This window comes from Mobula birostris, chromosome 1 (assembly GCF_030028105.1).
Source record: "Mobula birostris isolate sMobBir1 chromosome 1, sMobBir1.hap1, whole genome shotgun sequence".
In the NCBI taxonomy this organism is placed as follows: domain Eukaryota; kingdom Metazoa; phylum Chordata; class Chondrichthyes; order Myliobatiformes; family Myliobatidae; genus Mobula; species Mobula birostris.
In genome coordinates, this window is record NC_092370.1 from 23653557 (window position 1) to 23674580 (window position 21024).

At 42.5% G+C, this 21024-nt stretch overlaps 1 protein-coding gene across 4 annotated transcripts in view; it reads left to right on the top strand.

Annotated features, from left to right (window-relative positions):
* sybu (syntabulin (syntaxin-interacting)) overlaps nt 1–21024 on the top strand; it is a 133135-nt gene that overhangs the window by 37122 nt on the left and 74989 nt on the right. For all 4 annotated transcript variants that reach the window (XM_072252742.1, XM_072252732.1, XM_072252761.1 and 1 more), the window contains 2 exons: nt 107–302; nt 15348–15542. In XM_072252742.1, coding sequence (XP_072108843.1) covers nt 107–302; nt 15348–15542 — 391 coding nt within the window. The remainder of the gene's footprint in view (nt 1–106; nt 303–15347; nt 15543–21024) is intronic.

Sequence of the window (21024 nt, forward strand, 5' to 3'; positions counted from 1 at the left end):
CTTTCTGCGTTTAACTGGTCTTATTTTTTTTTTGCTGTCGGGGAGTGTTTAATTTGGTTAGCGACAGAATCGAGATCAATAAAAGTGCACGCTTTATTTCTGGTAGAATCAGAAGGTGCAAGAGAAGCGAAGTCCACGCAGTCGCATCCCCAGACTGGTTCTCCGCCCTTACTCCCATATCCAGAAAGGATCGCCTTCGTCTGAATCCCCCTTGTCCGAGGAAGACAGCCGCGATTACGATCTCAGCTCCAGCCAGTCACGGAGATCCGCAACCACCGTCAGTAGCATCAGTTTCTGTTCAGGTACCTCAGACGGCTGAAGCTTGTAAATTTTCGGTGCAAGATTTATATTGCCAACTTGTTGTTTGTAAATGATCGGCGTTTGATGCTTTGGGGGGAGAGAAGGTTTGGCTTAGTGAAAGACTCTCGCGTAACGTTTTGTGATTATACTGCGGTCACTGCAGTCCAGATGATCACAGTCAAGGTCAAGATAATGTGATATCAGATATAACGATGGAACCACTCCGAAAGAGGGAGGAATTCAGAGGCAAAATATTATTGGCTGCTATTCCAGTTTAATAGCCCAGACCAGTGGCGGACCCCACCGCTGCGCATCCCTGAACTATGGTGTTCGGAATCCAAAAAATGCAGGCCAATAGAAATTGTAATTCTGAAATAATTTGACCAACTTTTGTTTCTGTGCATTGTCATCCCACGTTTTAACTGATCTGGCTTTCAAAATGGAAGAAAAGAGCAAGCCTCCCGTAATATAAAGCTCTCGACCCCTTAAAATACAGGTATTTACAGATCATTGTTTCAGATGTGTGCAGATTTAGATTCAGCACATCATTTTACGGTGTGTACTTGTATTTTAGTGGCCTATTCAGGTGTAAGAACAGATTCTTTTCCTCAAGATAATTATCTCAATCGAAGACTACAGTATTTGCCTGACCCAGGGAAGAGAAAGCAACACTGTGTCTATTGTGCCTGGATAGACTAATATGTTTGAAGTGATGTGACACAGTGTCACAAAAGAAGTTAAAATTAAAGCGACTGGGTGCTGGGAGTTACTCACGTGGGTCTTAGAAGTTGAAATATTTATGCTACTCTTGCATTTTGAATGCAACTAAGTCATTGTTCTAAACTGGCCCATTACGTTTAGAGGAATACACACAATATGCTGGAGGAGCTCAGCAGGTCAGGCAGCATTTATAACAGGAATAAATAGTCAACCTTTTGGGCCGAGACCCTTCATCAGGACTGGAAAGGAAGGGGGAAGGAGTCAGAATAAGAAGTTGAGGGAGGGGAGGCAGAAATACAAGATGGCAGATGATGGGTGAAACTGGGAGAGGGGGAGGCAATAAAGGGCTGGAGAGGGGAGAAGGCCATGGGAGAAAGGGAAGGGGGTGGAGCACCAGAGGGAGGTGATGGGCAGGTAAGGAGATAAGGTGAGAGAGGAAACAAGAATGGGGAAGACGGAGAGGAGGGTGGTCAGTTACCAGAAGTTTGAGAAATCGATGTTCAGGCCATTGGTTTGGAGGCTACCCAAACGGAATATGAGGTGTTGCTCCTCCAACCTGAACATGGCCCTATTGTGAACTGGCATGTCAGAATGTGAATGGGAAGTAGATTTGAAATGGGTGGCCACTGGGAAATCCTGCTTTTAGTGGCGGATGGAGTGGAAGCAGTCTTGTGTCTTATGTTTAGATGCCTTTTTGAACTGAAACTTGCTTAGTTTTGGTTTTACCATGCAAGATTTTTAGAATTAATACTTATTTTTTCATTACTCTATTGCACAATTAATTAAGGCAATGTTGGCTCAATTGTATACCATTCACTGTGTAATGTGGTTAATAATTATTAAGTGATAGCCTTGGGTATTAGAATAGAGAAAGCTTAATAGTGCACAGTCTTGACAAAATCGATTTAATATTTTAGAAAAGTTGAGTAAAGCTTTATTTTTGGTGATATATTGGTCAATTGGTAAATGTGCTACGTTGCAGCATTTTCTGTGAAACCTGATTGGGAAGGTGTAGATCCCAAAATGATCAGCACAACATTGGAGTTAGTTGCATCTCAGAAGTCCCTGTCATTTGCTTATTATCAGAGGTTAGCAAGCAAGTACCTGATTACCATAGGTGTGTGTGTTTATAATAGCCTCATTGTTTAATTGTTTGGAATCAAGAAGTGGCATTTAGAATATTCGTGTTGAACTGACAGCTACATAATTGACCGAGCTGTTCCATTATCCTTGTCGATAATCAAGATTCCACTATCTCATTATCATGAGCAATGACAATAAAGTTCTATTCTATTATATAATACTTATTAGAAGTAAACTATTGACATATGATTAAAACTTCTTAAGAGATATAGAGACAATGAACCAACCAGCTAAGGCTGATGACAGGAAGATATTTAAAGTGTCCACTTGGCCAAATAAGACTGTTGCATACATAAAAAAATGTAAGCATGCACCATACTTACTATAAGATGTTTTTATGCAGGGTTCTGGCCAGGGTTCCAGCATTTTTGAGTGTCTAAGTAAAGTTCCTTCTCCATTTTAATATACATGTATGTTTTCCTCAATTGTTTCCTCCTCCTACTACCATCCTGAAGAAAATGCTATTCCCTGTTCAAGAGAGTTATATGAGGACCCTGTAACCCAAACCTACGACAAAGACAATGACAGAAAGAATTTCCTAAGAAAGAAATCCGGAGGCCTAATAGAAGGCATGAAGTTGCTCTAGCGGACAAGGTGAAGGAGAATCCTAAGGGAATCTCCAGATACGTTATGAGCAAAAAGGGAAAAAAAAAGAGCAAGGGACAAAATTGATCCTCTGGAAGATCAGAATGTAATCCATGTATGGAGCCAAAACAGATGGGGGACATCTTAAATAATTTTTTTTGCATCTGTATTTACTCATGGCCTGAGTCAATGTAGTAGTAGTAGTATTTACTCACGAGATGGACACAGGGTCTGTAAAAGTGAGGCAAAGTGGGATCAACTTCATGGACCTATACAGGTTACAGAGGAGGAGGTGTTTACTGTCTTGAGGCAAATCGAGACAAGGCGTTCCCTCAGACCCTATGGGATGCAAGTGCAGAAATTGCCAGGGCCCTAGCAGAGATATTTAAATCATCCTTGGCACCAGGAGAGGCACCAGAGGATTGGAGGATAGAGGGGAAGCCTTCCAGAACGTTTCCAGAACGAGGGGTCACAGTTTGAGGATAGAGGGGAAGCCTTTTAGGACCGAGATTAGGAAAAACTTCTTCACACAGAGAGTGGTGAATCTGTGGAATTCTCTGCCACAGGAAACAGTTGAGGCCAGTTCATTGGCTATATTTAAGAGGGAGTTAGATATGGCCCTTGTGGCTACGGGGGTCAGGGGGTATGGAGGGAAGGCTGGGGCGGGGTTCTGAGTTGGGTGATCAGCCATGATCATAATAAATGGCGGTGCAGGCTCAAAGGGCCGAATGGCCTACTCCTGCACCTATTTTCTATGTTTCTATAATGTTGTTCCACTGTTTAAGAAAGTGTCTAAGCATAAACCGGGCAATTATAGGTCAGTGATTCTAGTATTAGTCATGGGAAAGTTATTGGAATGTATTCTAAGCGACCAGATATATAAGTATTTGGATAGACATGGACTGATTAAGGATAGTCAGCATGGCTTTGTGCGTGGTAGGTCATGTCTAACCAATCTTATATAGTTTTTCAAGGAGGTGCCAGGGAAGTGGATAAAGGCAAGGCAATGGAAATTGTCTACATGGACTTTAGCAAGGCATTTGACAAGGTCCCGCATGGGAGTTTGGACAAGAAGGCTCAGTCGCTCGGCATTCAAGATGAGGTAATAAATTGGATAAGACATTAGTTTTGTGGGAGAAGTCGGCGAGTGGTAGTACAGGGTTGCCTCTGTGACTGGGGGCTTGTGACTAGTGGTGCGTCACAGGCATCGGTGCTGGGTCCATTGTTGTTTGTTAGCTATATCAATGACTTGGATGGTAATGTGGTTAACTGGATGAGCAAATTTGCGGATTGGGGTTGTAGTGGATAGTGAGGAAGACTATCATGGCTTGCAGAGAGGTGTGCATCAGATGGAAAAATGTACTTTAAAAAAAGGCAGATTTAATGCTGATAAGTGCGAGGTGTTGCACATCGGTAGGACCCACTAGGGTAGGTGAACTTACACGGTGAACAGTAGGGCCCTGAGGAGCAAAGGGATCTGGGAATACAGGGCCATAATTCAGTGAAGGTAGTGGCGTCATAAGAGGTTGTAAGGGTAGCTTTTGGCACGTTGGCCTTCATAAATCAAAGTATTGAGTACAGGAGTTGGGATGTATGTTGAAGTTGTGTGAGATGTTGGTGAGGCCTAATTTGGAGTACTGTGTGCAATTTTGGCCACCTATCTACAGGAAAGGTGTAAATAAGTTTGAAAGAGTACAGAGAAAATTTACAAAGCTGTTGCCAGGTCTGGAGGACCTGAGTTATAAGGAAAGATTGAATAGGTTAGGACTGTATTCTTTAGAAAGTGGATAATTGAGAGGAGATTTGATAGAGGTATACAAAATTATGCGGGGTATAGATGCAGTAAATGTAAGCAGGCTTTTTCCACTGGTGGGACTACAACTAGAGGTCATGGGTTAAAGGTAAAAGGTGAAAAGTTTAAGGGGAACATGAGGGGAAACTTCTTCACTCAGAGGTCATGAGAGTGTAGAATGAGTTACCAGTATAAGTGGTGCACGTGAGCTCAAATTCAACAGTTAAGAGAAGTTTGGAGAACTATGGTCCCAATGCAGGTCGATGGGGGTAGGCAGTTTTTGGCATTGACTGGATGGGCTGAAGGTTCTTTTTCTGTTTTCTATGACAATCATTAACTAGAGTTTGGAAGATATTTAGCCACAGATTGTATCCCTCCCCCACATATATCTCTCAACTACTGTGTGAGAAACAACCAAACTGTTCTCATGAAAATTACAGTGTGTGAAATGTTAGATGAGCTTGCATTCCTAACAAGGAAGGTGGTACAGCAATAGCACACTTGCATATCCTTCCTGCTTTGTTTACTAAATTTTTGATTGCAAGACTACAAGATCCAGCGTGCAAAAGTCTGATTAGAGAAGGTGGAAAACTATACCAGCTAAATCTGAACTGGTTGAAAATCAGCCAGTTGATTAACAGATTCAGTAGCTGGAAACTATTTCTATATTGTGTTTATGCTCCTGCCAACTTTAAGGTATTTACAATAGCGTTGAAGCCAGGAAAACATTCTGTACTGGTCAGGTTGCACTCCAAGTGTTAAAATTGTTTTTTAACTATTAGTGTTTTTGGGGTGTCTATAAAACTGTGCACAGGGTCTAAGGCCCAAGTGTTATCTGTGGTTGCTTTCCACACCTTGTAGCACATCAGGCGGCATCCTTTCCTTTTTTTATGAGGCTAAGTTGCTAGCTCAACATGCAAGAAGCCGGCCGGATTCGAACCTGCGACCACTGGCCTCAAAGTCCAGTGTAGACGCCACTACGGCACTGGCCGGCTGTGGTGCCGGTTCCCCACTTGGAGCCAGAAAGGGAAATGGAAACGGAAAGCCTGCACAGATGCACCCATTAAATCCCAGGCTTCACAAGAAAGCCTCAGAATGGTGTAGCAGTGACCAAGCTTTTGGAGTAGCTTTGGAGAGTGGGAATGCGGCATCCATGAAGGTGAAATCTTCCTATAAAGAGCGATCAAGCAGGTTAGTCCTGTACTGAGCTATAGGAGAATAAGAGCTGATCTCATTAGAACACTCAAAGTTCTTATGGTGTTTGGATGAATAGGTGCAAGGGTAATATCTCTAGAACCATGAATCACAGTTTTAAGTTAAGAAATTGGCTGCTCAAGATGAGATAGGAATTCTGTATGCAAAAGCCATCTGCTCGGTCTGTAAGTCAGTCACCAAGAATATTCAAGACAGAGATCAAAGGTTTTTGTAAATTTAAAGAATCAAGGCATATAGGCTTAATGTACTAAGATCTAAGATCAACCATGAAGTAAGTGAATTGCTGAACAAGCAGGAGGGAACAAATGGCCTGCCCCCGCTTCTCTTAATATATCATGTCCTTGCCTGCCACCGCCGCCCACTCTGCACCACCGCCAGCCCACTCTGCACCACCGCCACCCACTCTGCACCACCGCCAGCCCACTCTGCACCACCGCCGCCCACTCTGCGCCGCCGCCGCCCACTCTGCGCCGCCGCCCACTCTGCACCACCACCAGCCCACTCTGCACCACCGCCAGCCCACTCTGCACCACCACCACCTCTTTCTCATTCTGCGTTATGCCTCAGTGTCCTGTGCATACATACACACATGCATACAGAAACAATTCTTGGCATTTTCACATTCAGTAAATGATGGAGATAGGCTGATCCTATTGATCTGGGAGTGTTAGCTCATTTGACATAGTTAAATATCAGACTGATGTTCAGTGCACCATTAACTTGTTAACTTATTAACAATTTTATGAATGTGTAGGTCATGGTATTTTCAAATTAGGATATAGTTTATGATTATGTAAATGATAGTTTAATATTTAGGATTTTAGTGTAGGCGAGGAATCAGTGGACTGGTACCTTTACAATGAATCATTTCTAAAATCAATGGCATATTTTCCATACTACCATGACTCAGTGCAGTATTGTCATTGGTGCCAATTTCCTGGTGCTTCTGTCTTGATTTTACACTAGCTACAAGCCATTCAGACTCCCACAGCTCAAAATTTAACTTCTGTCATTTGGAGGTCAGTTTTCTCACTAAAGAAATAAATTTAAACATTCCCTTTCTCTTGTGGTCCACTCTCCCCTCCTATCAGATTCCTTCTTCTCCAACACTTTACATTTCCCAACCACCTGACCTCACCTACCACCTTCTTGTTATCCTCATTTCCCTCCTCCCACCTTTTTAATCTGGTGACTTCCCCCTTCCTTTTCATTTCTGAAGAAGGGTCTCGGCCCTGTTTACATTTTTCCAAGATGCTGCCTGACCTGCTGAGTTCCTCCAGCATTCTGTGTGTGTTGCTTTGGATTTCCAGCATCTGCAGATTTTCTCATGTTTATTATTTAATCATTCTTTTGTTCTCAACACTAGAGCTCACGTTTGTGTCGTTGGCCTCCTCCTTTCGCTACTGTCATGATGTGTGCTCTAACTCCATCTACAAGTTTGCAGATGACACCACCGTAGTGGGCCATAGCTCAAGTAACAATGAGTCAGAGTACAGGAAGGAGGAGAGAGCTTAGTAACATGGTATCATGGCAACAATCTTTCCCTCAAAATCGCAATAGACTTCATGGGGTGGGTGGAATAGGGCAGTGCCCATCTTCTTGTCTACAGCAAAGGTGCTGAAATTGAGAGGGTTGAGATCCTCAAGTTCCTAGGTGTGAACATCACCTTTAGCCTGCCCCGTTGCAGCCTTGATGCTATAGTCAAGAAACATCATCGATGCTTCTTCTTCCTCAGGAGGCTGATGAAATGTGGTGTATCCCCATCAACACTGACCCAATTTTTATCGATGCACCGTAGAAAACATCCTATCTAGATGTATCATGACTGATATAGCAACTGTTCTGTTTATGACTACAAGAAAATACAGATAGTTGTGGACACAGCTCTGTACGTCACAGGAACTAGCATCCCCTTCTACGGACTCTGTCTATACATCTCGCTGCCTTAGTAAAGCAGTCAGCATAATCAAAGACCCCACCCCCCGCAGGTAGTCTCTGTTCTCCCCTCTCCCACTGGGCAAAAATACAACATGGTTGCACTGAAATAACTAAGTTGACATCAGTGTTCATATGTGGGTGGCTCCAGCGGCTACATTACTTCATAAAAATAAAAGCATTGGCTTCTTTGACATCTTTCTCTTTATTATATTTCTGCTCCGCAGAGATACTGAAGAAAGCAACTGCATTGCTAAGTGACAAGAGGAGGGAATTATCATTATCTACATAACAGTTTGAGTGGCGGGGTGGAGATATGTCTCTATCAAAGGAGTGTAAAGTGCTCCTTCACTCCACTAGCCTGCAGGCCATCCTTCTTAGTCCCCCAATCAGGGTCCCGTGAGGCCATGGGAGCAGGTGGTGGTTGGTCATCTGAGCAGCTGGTGCATGTCACAAGTCCTGGTAATGCAACCACTGACACCAAGCAAACAATCTCTGAAGAGTATTGATAATGACTGGGGTCACCCGTTTTGTAAAGGCCCTACCCAAAAGAAGGCAATGGCAAACTACTTCTGTGGAAAAATTTGCCAAGAACAATCATGATCAAAGACCATGATTGCCCACGTCATTTGACATAGCACATAATGATGATGATGATGACACAACAATGTTTTAAAGAAGCATTTAGAAACTTGCATTCAACAATCTGTAACATTGGTGAGTTATTCCTGGAAAATGTAATTTTAATTATACTTTCTTTAGCCAATTTGATGATGGCATTGTTCTCTAGGTACTCTATAATAGTAAGGAGCATTAAGGAAAGTAAACTTATCAAGTGATTTGGCATGAAATGAAACTGTTTGGTCCATCATGTCCAGAGGAGATTCACAAGATTGACCCCAGGAGTGAAAGGGAGGAGCATTTGAGGAGAATTTGATTGCTGTGAACTTCTACCCTTTTGAATTCAGAAGAAAAAGGAGGATCTCATGGAATGACTAGATGGAGTGGAAGTGGAACAGATGTTTGCAATAATGGGAGAGTCTAGAGCCATGGGGTACAGCCTCAGAATAGAACAGCATCCCTTTACAAAAGGGACTCCTAAACTTTTTTTATGTCATGAACCAATACCATGAAGCAAGGGGTCCATGGACACCAGGTTGGGAACACCAGCTTTAGAACAAAGATTGGGAGGAATTGATTTAGCCCAAAGACCGTAAGACTTAGGAACATAATTCGGCTATTTAGCCCTTCGAGTCCGCTCCGCCATTCCATCATGTCTGATCGCAGATCTCACTCAATCCCATGAACCTGCCTTCTCACTATATCCTTTGATGCCCTGAAACTAGGAAACTATCAATGTCTGGCTAATAATATTCTTCCTTACCTCTTTTAAAGAAGTCACCCCTCTACTTCTGGATACCCCCACCATAGGAAGCATCCTCTCCACATCCACCTTATCTAGTCCTTTCAACGTTTGCTAGGTTTCAATGAGATCCCCTTCATTCTTCTAAATTCCAGTGAGTACAGGCAGAAAGCTGCCAAATGCTCCTCATATGTTAACCCCTTCATTCCCAGAATCATCCTGGTGAACCTCCTCTGGACTCTCTCCAATGACAACACATCCTTTCTGAGATATGGAGCCCAAAACTGTTGACAGTACTCCAATGTGGCCTGACTAGTGTCCTTTATTATGTGTTTGCATTATCCTCTTGCTTGTATATTCTATTCCCCTTGAAATAAATGCTAACTTCTTTACCACACACTCAACCTGTAAATTAATCTTCTGGGAGTTTTGCACAAGGACTCCTAAGTCCCCCTGCACCTCTGATGTTTGAATGTTCTCCCCATTTAGATAATAGTCCACACTATCGTTCCTTTTACCAAAATTCATTATCATACATTTCCTAACACTGTATTCCATCTGCCATTGTTTGCCCATTATTCCTGTTTGTCTAAGTCCTGCTCCAGTCGTATTGCTTCCTCAGCACTACCTACCCATCCACCTATCTTTCTATCATCCGCAAACTTTGCCATAAATCCATCAGTTCCACAATCTAAATCATTGACAAACAATGTGAAAAGCAGCAGTCTCAATACTGACCCCTGAGGAACACCGCCAGTCACTGGCAGCCAACTAGAAAAGGCCCCCTTTTTCCTATTTGCTGCCTCCTGCCTGTCAGCCATTCCTCTATCCATGCCAGAATGTTTCCTCTAACACCATAGGATTTTATCTTGTTAAGCAGCCTCATGAGTGGTACCTTATCAAATGCCTTCTGGAAATCCAACTAAATGACCTCCACTGCCTCTGCTTTGTCCAGCCTGCTTGTTAATTCTCTATGAACTCTATCAGATTAGTCAGACAAGATTTCCCTTCACAAAAGTCATAATGACTTTGACTTACTTTATCATTAGTCTCCAAGTACCTCAAAACCTCATCCTTAATAGTAGACTCCAACACTTTCCAAGCCACTGAAGCTAGGCTAACTGGCCTGTCATTTCCTTTCTTTTGCCTTCCTCACTCTTAAAAAGTGTAGTGACATTTGCAATTTTCCAGTCTTCTGTAACCATATCAGAGTCAAGTGATCGATGAAAGATCATGACCAATGCATCCGTTATCTGTCCAACAATCTCTCCCGGGACTCTGGGATGTAATCCACCTGGTCCAGGTGACTTATCCACCTTAAGACCTTTGCATTTGCTTAGCACATTCTCCTTTGTAATAGCAATGGGACGTACTCCTACTCCCTGACACTCACGGGCCTCTGGTACACTGTTAGTGTCTTCCACAGTAAAGACTGATTCAAAGTACTCATTAAGTTCATCTGCCATTTCTTTGTCCCCCGTTACTACCTCACCAGCATCATTTTCCAGTAGTCCAATATCAACTCTCACCTCCCTTTTACTCTTTATACAACTGCAAAAATCTTCTAGTATCGTGCTTTATATAATTGGCTGGTTTGCCCTCATGTTTCATCTTTTCCCTTCTTACAGATTTTTTTTTAGTTGCCTTTTGTTGGATTTTAAAAGCTTCCTAATCACTCAACTTCCCACTCACTTTTGCTACCTTATGTGCCCTTTCCTGGGCTTTCATGCAGTCCTTAACTTCCTTTGTCAGCCACGGTTGCCATTTGAGAACTACTACTTCTGTGGGACATATCTATCCTGCATCTTGCGAACTATTCCCAGAAACTTCAGCCACCTCTGCTCTGCTGTCATCCTTGCCAGTACCGTCCTCCAGTCCACCTGGGCAAGCTCCTCTCTCATGCCTTTGTAATTCTCTTTGTTCCACTGTGATACTGATACATATGAATGATGCTTCTCGCTCTCAAATTGCAGTATGAATTCAATCATATTATGATTGGTGAATGTGTACAATTCATTGACTCATACAGACACGGAGGACAAGTCATTGCATATATTTAAAGCAGAGATTAATAGGTTCTTGATTAATAAAGGTGTCAAATGTTTTGGGGAGACGGTAGGAGAATGGGGTTGTGTGGGAGCCATGATGGAGTGGTAGGATAGACTGAACAGGCAGAATGGCTTAATTCTGCTCCTGTGTCTTGTGGTTTTGAATAGTAAGGTGTCAAATGTTATGGGGAGAAGCAAGGAGAAGAGGGTTGTGAGGGTTTAGAAATCAGCCATGATCGAATGGTGGCGCACTCCGTGGTCCGAAAGGGCTAATTTTACTTCCATATCTAATAATCGAATGTCTGTGTCGGGTTCCCATGTCTCTGTAAAACTGACCCAGCGCTCAGTGAAAATCTCTCAGTATGCTTATTCAGATTTCAGTTTTGACTTTTAAACCTACTTCCCCATACTTCTTAAAAAGTGAATTCCATTTCACCGGAAATGTGGATCAACGTCCTTCATTTCACATTTGGTTCATTTACTTTAAGTCTGTCTTTTCATGTTACTGGCCCTTGTAGTTTTGGAAATGGAGTCACCTTAGCATCTCATGATTGCCATCGTGTCCAATAAATTTCCACTGACAAGGAGAATTCCGGCTTTTCAAATCATTCCATGAAATTAGCTACTTCATCTGTGATGTCATTCTAATAAATCTCTTCTACATACTTTCCAAGGACGTGACAGCTTTGCTAAAGGGGGTGGTCCACAATTCTTCAGCTGAGATGTATCTAGTATATATGAAGGTCAGGCATAACTTCCTTCCTTTTGTGCTGTGTTTATAAATTCTAGGGCTCTATGCATGTTAAACACCAGTTTTTCCTGTGCGCTCTCCCCTTTAAATACTTGAAAACTACATCAATCTTTCTATTCCAACCCTCAGTTGCCAAGCATGAACCCAAGACATTTGTCAAAAGTCCTGTGGAGTTTTGTCAAGTATAATTAGTGAATATGCCATAGACTTGGAGTGAACACAAAATGCTTGAGCACAAATGTGAAGTTGTATAAAATGTAGGTGAGTTCCAATTTGGGGTATTCGGTGCGGTTCTGGTCACCTACATATAGGAAAGCTGTCAATAAGATTGAATGAGTACAGAGAAAATTTACAAGGATCTTGCCAGGATTTGAGCACCTGAGTAGGGAAAGGTTGAATGTGTTAGGACTTTGAATTGAATGATCTTTATTGTCATTATACATAGGTAGAATGAAACTCTGTTTGGCTTCCTCTCAGGCAATTAATTATTTAATCCCTGGATTGTTGAAGAGTGAGTGGAGATTGGAATGAGATATACAAAATTATGGGGGTATAGAAAAATTTAATGCAAGCAGGCTTTTTCCACTATGGTATGAACCATAGAACACTACAGCACAGAAAACAGGCCATTCGGCCCTTCTAGTCTGTGCCAAAACATTATTCCACTAGTCCCATTGACCTGCATCCAGTCCATAACCCGCCAGACCTCTCCCATCCATGTACCTACCCAATTTATTCTTAAAACTTAAGAGTGAGTCCGCATTTACCATGTCAGATGGCAGCTCGTTCCACACTCCCACCGCTCTCTGAGTAAAGAAGTTCACCCTAATGTTCCCCCTAAATCTTTCCCCTTTCACCCTAAAGCCATGTCCTCTCGTATTTATCTCTCCTAATCTAAGTGGAAGGAGCCTATTCACATTTACTCTGTCAATACCCCTCATAATTTTGTAAACTATCAAATCTCCCCTCATTCTTCTATGCTCCAAGGAATAAAGTCCTAATCTGTTCATTCTTTCCCTGTAACTCAACTCCTGAAGATCCGGCACACCCTTGTAAATCTTCTGTGCACTCTTTCAATCTTACTGATATCCTTCCTATAGTTAGGTGACCAGAACTGTACACAATACTCCAAATTTGGCCTCACCAATGTCTTATACAACCTCCCCATAACATCCCAACTTCTACACTCAACACTTTGATTTATGAATGCCAGGATGCCAAAAGCCTTCTTTACAACCCTGTCTACGTATGACGCCACTTTCAGGGAATTATGTATCTGAACTCCCAGATCTCTTTGTTCCTCCACACTCCTCAGTGCCCTATCATTTACTGTGTATGTCCTACCTTGATTTGTCCTTCCAAAATGCAACACCTCACACTTGTCTGCATTAAATTCTGTCTGCCATTTTCTGGCCCACCCCTCCAGTTGGTCCAGATCCCTCTGCAAGCTTTGAAAGCCTTCCACGCTGTCCCCAACGCCTCCAATCTTAGTGTCATCAGCAAACTTGCTGATCCAATTTACCACATTACTATCTAGATCATTGATATAGACAACAAACAACAATGGTCCCCACACAGATCCTCGAGGCACACCACTAGTCACAGGCCTCCAGCCTGATAAGCAATCATCCACTACACTCTCTGCCTTCTCCCACACAGCCAATTTCAAATCCAGTTTACAACCTTGAGACCAGTCCAAGAGATGATAGGTTAAGAGTGAAAGGTGAAATATTTAAGGGTTACTTCATTCAGGGGAAGTTGTGTGTGTGTGTGTGTGGAATGAGCTACCAATGGAAGTGGCAAATACTGGTTTGATTTCAACATTTAAGAGAAATTTGGATGACTACGTAGGTTAGAGGTGCATGGAGGGCTATGGTTCAGGTTTGGGTGGATGGGTCTAGGCAGAATAACAGTGGCAGAAGGGCCGTTTCCATGCTGTTGTGCTTTATGAATACGACTTAGATTGGAATGAGCACAAAATGGTGAACTTCCATTTATAGTACACCACAAAGAGCAAAGCAGTTAGAACATGCATTCCATCAGTAAAAAAACGTGGAAGTATTTGCTCAATGACATTCAAGTAGACATTCATTTGCATGGTTTCTCAACCCTATATACAGCAGATTACACTGGAGAAGACAGAACAAATCTCAAATTGATGACAGTATCAAAGCTGTGGCATTACGTACAGCCATTCCTTCCAAATACTCCATTAGCACTCAGTGAGTTCCAAAGGGAGTATTTCAAAAATTGCTTTCATATATTTGAGGTGCTATTGAATTATAAAAATGTAAATGTTTTAATTCAAAATTAGTGTTCCAAATAAATAATAAGAATAGAAGTTGAACATTTCGTTGTCTCTGTGCCTAGCATTTCTAATATAGTTCTCCTTTAGTGACAGAGACTTCAGCCTATGGACTTTACATTTTTAGAGAAACTATCAGAATATCTATTTTTTTTTCAGTGTTTAGTTACTTTGAACATTTGTTGTTACTTACCAGTTTCCTGCTGTGAATTTGCCTGGTTTTCTTTTGAGTGGTTGATGGCCCTTTGGAAAAGTAAAGCAGAGGTTCCTGGGTGTAAATTCTCAGGATTGCCCTGATACTTTTGAAAGTCGTTGCACAATAAAATAAAAGCAACTAAGAGAGTAATGGTGTCGGTTATCAAAGAATGAAAGGTGTATGGGGTAACCTGGACAGCGGTTTCACTGGAGACCGATAGCTGAACTTTATTTGAATAACAAAGGCTGTTAATTGGACAGATTAATGTCCTGACTAAAAGATGTGAGAATTTCCCACAGGCGACGGCGGCCATTGAGTGGGTCCTGCTGGTGGAGGCTGGGTGCCAATGGTATTGGAGTATCTGAATCACACAAACCAAAATAAACCCTGACGAAGATGGCAGAGCCTGTCATTGAAATGTCGGTTATAATCGATACCTGTACCCGGCTGGAAACCTGAGAAGAGTTTATTCTCCTCCTTATGGGCAAGGCTGGGGAGTTAGGCTGAGGAGGGGAGAAAAGGATCAGCCATGATTGAACGGCAGAGCAGATTCGACAGGCCAAATGGCCTAATTCTACTCCTATGCCTTATGTTCTTATTTGCTAGACTATACCCTTTACCCAGTCACTGGTCCTCCTACATTCCAGTCTGACCTTCAATGGGATGACTGGATGGAGTAGCCACCACTGTGCCAGTCCCCAATCCCTCCAGTCGTTCACCACTCACCAAGGCTAAATTTGCAAATCCATGCTGTGTACACTACTTTTATGATCATTATCTTCCGTGCCTCTTTAAAGAGAAGATTGATCTTACAGTGTAATGAGAAACACAAGTGATTTGACCCCTTTTAATTCCTAAGTCATTTATTTCTGGCCAAAAGTGCTGTTTAAATCAGAGCTTTAGTGTCTATAAAAAAACCTCTCCCTTTTACCCTTCATTTTCTGCTTGTTAGACTCTTCAATGTGATCATGTACTTTGTTGATCTTTTGAGCAGATGATACTGGATGTCCCAGCAGCCAATCGGTGTCCCCAGTGAAATCCCCTTCAAAGCTGACCAGTATTCTATTAACCATTCCTACGGTGAATGAAGAAGAGAGAGGAAGGAAAATTGCCTCTGGAACTGTAACGGAGTGGAACAGTCAGCACATCAGACATAAGAGGGAGCAGAAGTCATGCCTGGTGCAGCCAGGTAAGGATCAGTACTTGAAGTTTATTTGTAAAATAATGGCACATATAATCTGATGGATGGGATTGTAAAAGTACTCTATGAATTTAGTGCTTTTCTCCAGATTTAGAGCTGTTACGGGAGCTTTGTTGACTGGCATTATAAATCTTGACTTTGATTTAGATATTTTTAAGTGAGTATGATAACATTGTAATGGGCTGTTTCATAACTCCTTAAATTTTGATCATTATAAATTATAATAGTTGTGATATTTACTTAAACTGGAAAAATGGTCTGTATAAATAATTATTTCTTTTAAGGAGCACTTGAAAATTGGGTTTGTCCTGGTCATGTCACATGACAGCACAGTGCGCAGTTCAAAGTAAATTTATTATCTAGGTACATATACGTCACCATATACAACCCTGAGATTCATTTTCTCTGCGGGCAATCGCAGTAAATACCAGGAACACAAGAGTTCAAAGGAAGTTCATGAAAATGATTCTGGGATTGAAAGCCTTGTCATATGAGTGTTTGATGGCTCTGGGCTCTGAGCATCATAGGAAGTCATTCCTGCCTGTGGCCATCAAACTTTACAACTCCTCCCTTGGAGGGTCAGACACCCTGAGCCAATAGGCTGGTCCTGGACATTTCCTGGCATAATTTACATATTACTATTTAATTATTTATGGTTTTATTACTATTTAATTATTTATGGTGCAACTGTAACGAAAACCAATTTCCCTCGGGATCAATAAAGTATAACTTATGAGTATGACTATGACTACTCACTGGAATTCAGAAGAATGAGGGGTGATCTCATTGAAACCTATCCACTGTTGAAAGACCTCGATAGAGTGGACGTGGACAGGATTCTTCCTATGGTAGGGGAGTCTAAGACCAAAGGACACAACCTTAATTTAGAGGGACACCCTTTCAGAACGGAGATGAGAAGGAATTTCTTTAGCCAGAGAGTGGTGAATCTGTAGAATTCTTTGCCACAGGAGGCTATGGTGGCCAAGTCATTGGTATATTTAAGGCAGAGGTTGATAGATTCTTGATTAGTCAGGGCATGAAGGGATATGGAGAGATAGCAGGAGATTAGGACTGAGAGGTAAAATAGATCAACCATGATAAAATGGTGGAGCAGACTCAATGGGCTAAATGGCCTAATTTTATTCCTATACCTTATCGTCTAACCACAATAGAATCAATGAAAGACTGCATCTAAAAGAATGGATAACAACCAATATGCAGAAAAAAACACCAGTGGTGGTGGTATCACCACAGCATTTGAAAAATGTTTGTGAACTCAAGTCGTTCGAAAAGAGTACATCATACTGTAGCATTTGGTCTGCAGAAAGAGAACAAAATAATAACCAAGTGAAAAGGATATAATGATCTGAGAATGTAATATTGTGTTGCAAACAGTTGTGGGCATTAAAAAGACACAAGATTCTGCTGATGCTGGAAATCTAGAGTAACACATGCACAATGCTGGAGGCGCTCAGCAGGTCAGGCAGCATCTGTGGAGGGCAATAAACAGCTGACATTTTGAGCTGAGACCCTTCATCAGGACAGGAAAGGAAGAGGGTAATAGCCAGCTGTGGGAGAAATAAGGAAGATGCGAACAGAATATTAAAAGTATGATGTTGCAAAATAGTTTTATAACAAGAAAATTGCAAAATCAAATTATTTATTTCTGTCTATAGATGCTGCATCTAGTCTGTACCAAGCAATTAATCTGCCTAGTTCCATTGACCTGCTGACCTGCACCTGGACCATAGCCCTCCATAACCCTCCCATCCACATACTTATCCAAATTTCTCTTAAGTGCTGAAATCAAACCTGTATCCATCACTTCCATTGGCAACTCGTTCCACACTGTCATCACCCTCTGAGTGAAGAAGTTCCCCCCATGTTCCCCTTAAACAATTAACCTTTCACCATTAATCCATGGCCTCTAATTCTTGTCTCACCAAACCTTAGTGGGAAAAGCCTGCTTGCATTTGCCCTATCTATACCCCTCATAATTTTGAATCAAATCTCCCCTCACTCTCCTACGCTCCAGGGAATAAAATCCTAACCTATTCAACCTTTCCCTATAACTCAGGTCCTGAAGCCCTGGCAACATCCTTGTAAACTTTCTCTGCACTCTTTCAAGATTTTCAGAAGGCTTTTGACAAGGTCCCACACAGGAGATTAGTGTGCAAACTTAAAGCACACGGTATTGGGGGTAAGGTATTGGTGTGGGTGGAGAATTGGTTAGCAGACAGGAAGCAAAGAGTGGGAATAAACGGGACCTTTTCAGAATGGCAGGCGGTGACTAGTGGGGTACCGCAAGGCTCAGTGCTGGGACCCCAGTTGTTTACAATATATATTAATGACTTGGATGAGGGAATTAAATGCAGCATCTCCAAGTTTGCGGATGACACGAAGCTGGGCGGCAGTGTTAGCTGTGAGGAGGATGCTAAGAGGATGCAGGGTGACTTGGATAGGTTGGGTGAGTGGGCAAATTCATGGCAGATGCAATTTAATGTGGATAAATGTGAAGTTATCCACTTTGGTGGCAAAAATAGGAAAACAGATTATTATCTGAATGGTGGCCGATTAGGAAAAGGGGAGATGCAACGAGACCTGGGTGTCATTATACACCAGTCATTGAAAGTGGGCATGCAGGTACAGCAGGCGGTGAAAAAGGCGAATGGTATGCTGGCATTTATAGCGAGAGGATTCGAGTACAGGAGCAGGGAGGTACTACTGCAGTTGTACAAGGCCTTGGTGAGACCACACCTGGAGTATTGTGTGCAGTTTTGGTCCCCTAATCTGAGGAAAGACATCCTTGCCATAGAGGGTGTACAAAGAAGATTCACCAGATTGGTTCCTGGGATGGCAGGACTTTCATATGAAGAAAGACTGGATGAACTGGGCTTGTACTCGTTGGAATTTAGAAGATTGAGGGGGGATCTGATTGAAACATATAAGATCCTAAAGGGATTGGACAGGCTAGGTGCAGGAAGATTGTTCCCGATGTTGGGGAAGTCCAGAACGAGGGGTCACAGTTTGAGGATAGAGGGAAAGCCTTTTAGGACCGAGATTAGGAAAAACTTCTTCACGCAGAGAGTGGTGAATCTGTGGAATTCTCTGTCACAGGAAACAGTTGAGGCCAGTTCATTGGCTATATTTAAGAGGGAGTTAGATATGGCCCTTGTGGCTACGGGGGTCAGGGGGTATGGAGGGAAGGCTGGGGCAGGGTTCTGAGTTGAATGATCAGCCATGATCATAATAAATGGCGGTGCAGGCTCGAAGGGCCAAATGGCCTACTCCTGCACCTATTTTCTATGTTTCTATATTCCTTATAGTTACCTGCAAGTGCCTTAACACCAAGGACAAAGACACCATCTTGCTTAACCCTCCATCCAGCGACCTAATCATTTCATCCTGACGCTACTGTTACACTGCATCTTCAGTACATAGCAGCTACACCGTGCACCAAGTCTGCTTGGGCAGGTCCTTCCAGACTTTGCACCTTGAAGGGCAAGCTCATCAAGAACGATGATGAGACGGAGTACAGAGGAGCGGCTGGTGGACTGGTGTGAGAAGAGCAGCCTAAGCCTGAACGTGAAGAAGACCAAGGAAATCATTGTGGACTTGGGGAAGGTGCAGACGAAAGATCCCCGTCTGTGAATACATGGCTCCTCTATGGAGAGGGTAAAGTGCACCAAGTTCCTGGGGGTTCACATCACAGATGACCTTACCTGGTCCCTTAATATCACCTCCCTGAATAAGAAGGCACAGCAGCATCTCTACTTCCTAAGAAGATTAAGGCAAGCAAGGCTCCCCTTCCTCCATCTTAACTGCATTTTTCAGGATTACCATTGAGAACATTCTGACAAGTTGCATCTCCATCTGGTATGGGAGCAGTCGAGTATTGCACCAAAACTCCCTACAGAGGACCGTGAGAACAGCTGAGAGGATCATAGGGGTCTCCCTACCATCCATCAGGGACATTTATCAGGAGCGCTGCATACGCAGGGCCCTTAATATTATCAAGGATCCCACCCACCCATCCAGCATCCTCTTTGACTTTCTACCATCAGGCAGGAGACCACAATGCATCAAAACAAGAACAGTGAGGACGGGAAACTTTCTTCACTCAAGCCATTAGGCTTCTGAATTCCCTGCCGCACCGTTTTCAGTGTCACTGGTTAATCTGTTCTGTACCTTTAAAAAATGTTTAAATTATGCACTTTAATTTGTTTATTTATGTGTAGATTATGTGTCTATTTGTCTGTAGATTCCATCATTACTTTCATAAGTTATTATGTGTTATGCATGTATATATACTACAGTGCTTTACACCCTGGTTCACCTTGGTCTCTTTTCTATAAATATTATATGGTTATATGCATTATATACATAGGTAAATGACCATAAGCTTGACTTGAATCCAGTTCTGGGAGAAATGAAGAAGATGCTATCAGAATATTAAACGTGAGATGTTGCAAGATAGCTTTATAATGGGGAAATTATGAAATCTGACATTATTTAGTCGGGGGCGTGGGAGTTAGAATTGAAGGCTGTGGTTGACTTAAAGTGTAGAGTCATGATTTGGATAATAGGTGGACATAAAAAGAGATTGATCATTTTATGCAGAGGGATGGGTCAGCTGGTGGTGACGTTACAGGTTTGAAATCACTGACGTATGTCATGAAATGGTTTTGCAGCAAATATAACATTTCTAAAAACGGCAGTGAACTGAAGGGGAGCGTGGTAAGAAAGGAGACTGGATCTAGAAATTGGTTAGTAATTAGTTCTTCATTGTGCTGACAGAGAGGTCTGGCATTCTGGTTGTCTTAGGATGTCCTTACAATGGTATCCAGCCTAGTGCTGCTGCTCCACAGAATGCTGATTCACTGTACTGCTGTTGGTTGTGCAGTCTGACTCCTGCAGGCACAAAATTCACTGAACTTGGAGGGCGTGTTTATGTGAGGAAAAAGACACCTGGCATTCCCTCAGCAACACAGAAGCAGTAGTTTTGGTTGCTGAGCTTTCTGTCTCAGACTTCTCGGCTGGGTGAGCAAAGCAGAGAGGCAGAGACAGCAGCTTCCTTCGCATCCAGCATGAGGGGCTGAGAGAGACTGAGATCCAGGCAGGCTGTTAACACACTGAATCTGAATCCAGAATTCTATCTTTGAAATGCTGCCACTTCAGTGCAGTACCACATGTCAGCCAAGATACATCCCTGATCTCCTCAGTGCCGACTGGTTGCTTCGCCAACCTGAGCCTGTTTAAAACCCGTAGCGAGTCTCTGGATGTTGCTTTGGCCATTCAGTCCTGTGGCAGTTTGATATTTCAACTGGATCGATTGAACGACCCTCTAGAACAAGAAGATGGGTTCTTGACCTCACAATCTACGTCGTTATGACGTTGCACCTAATTGTCTACCTACACTGCACTTTCTCTGTCACTGTTGCACTTCATTCTGCACTCTGTTGTAATGAAT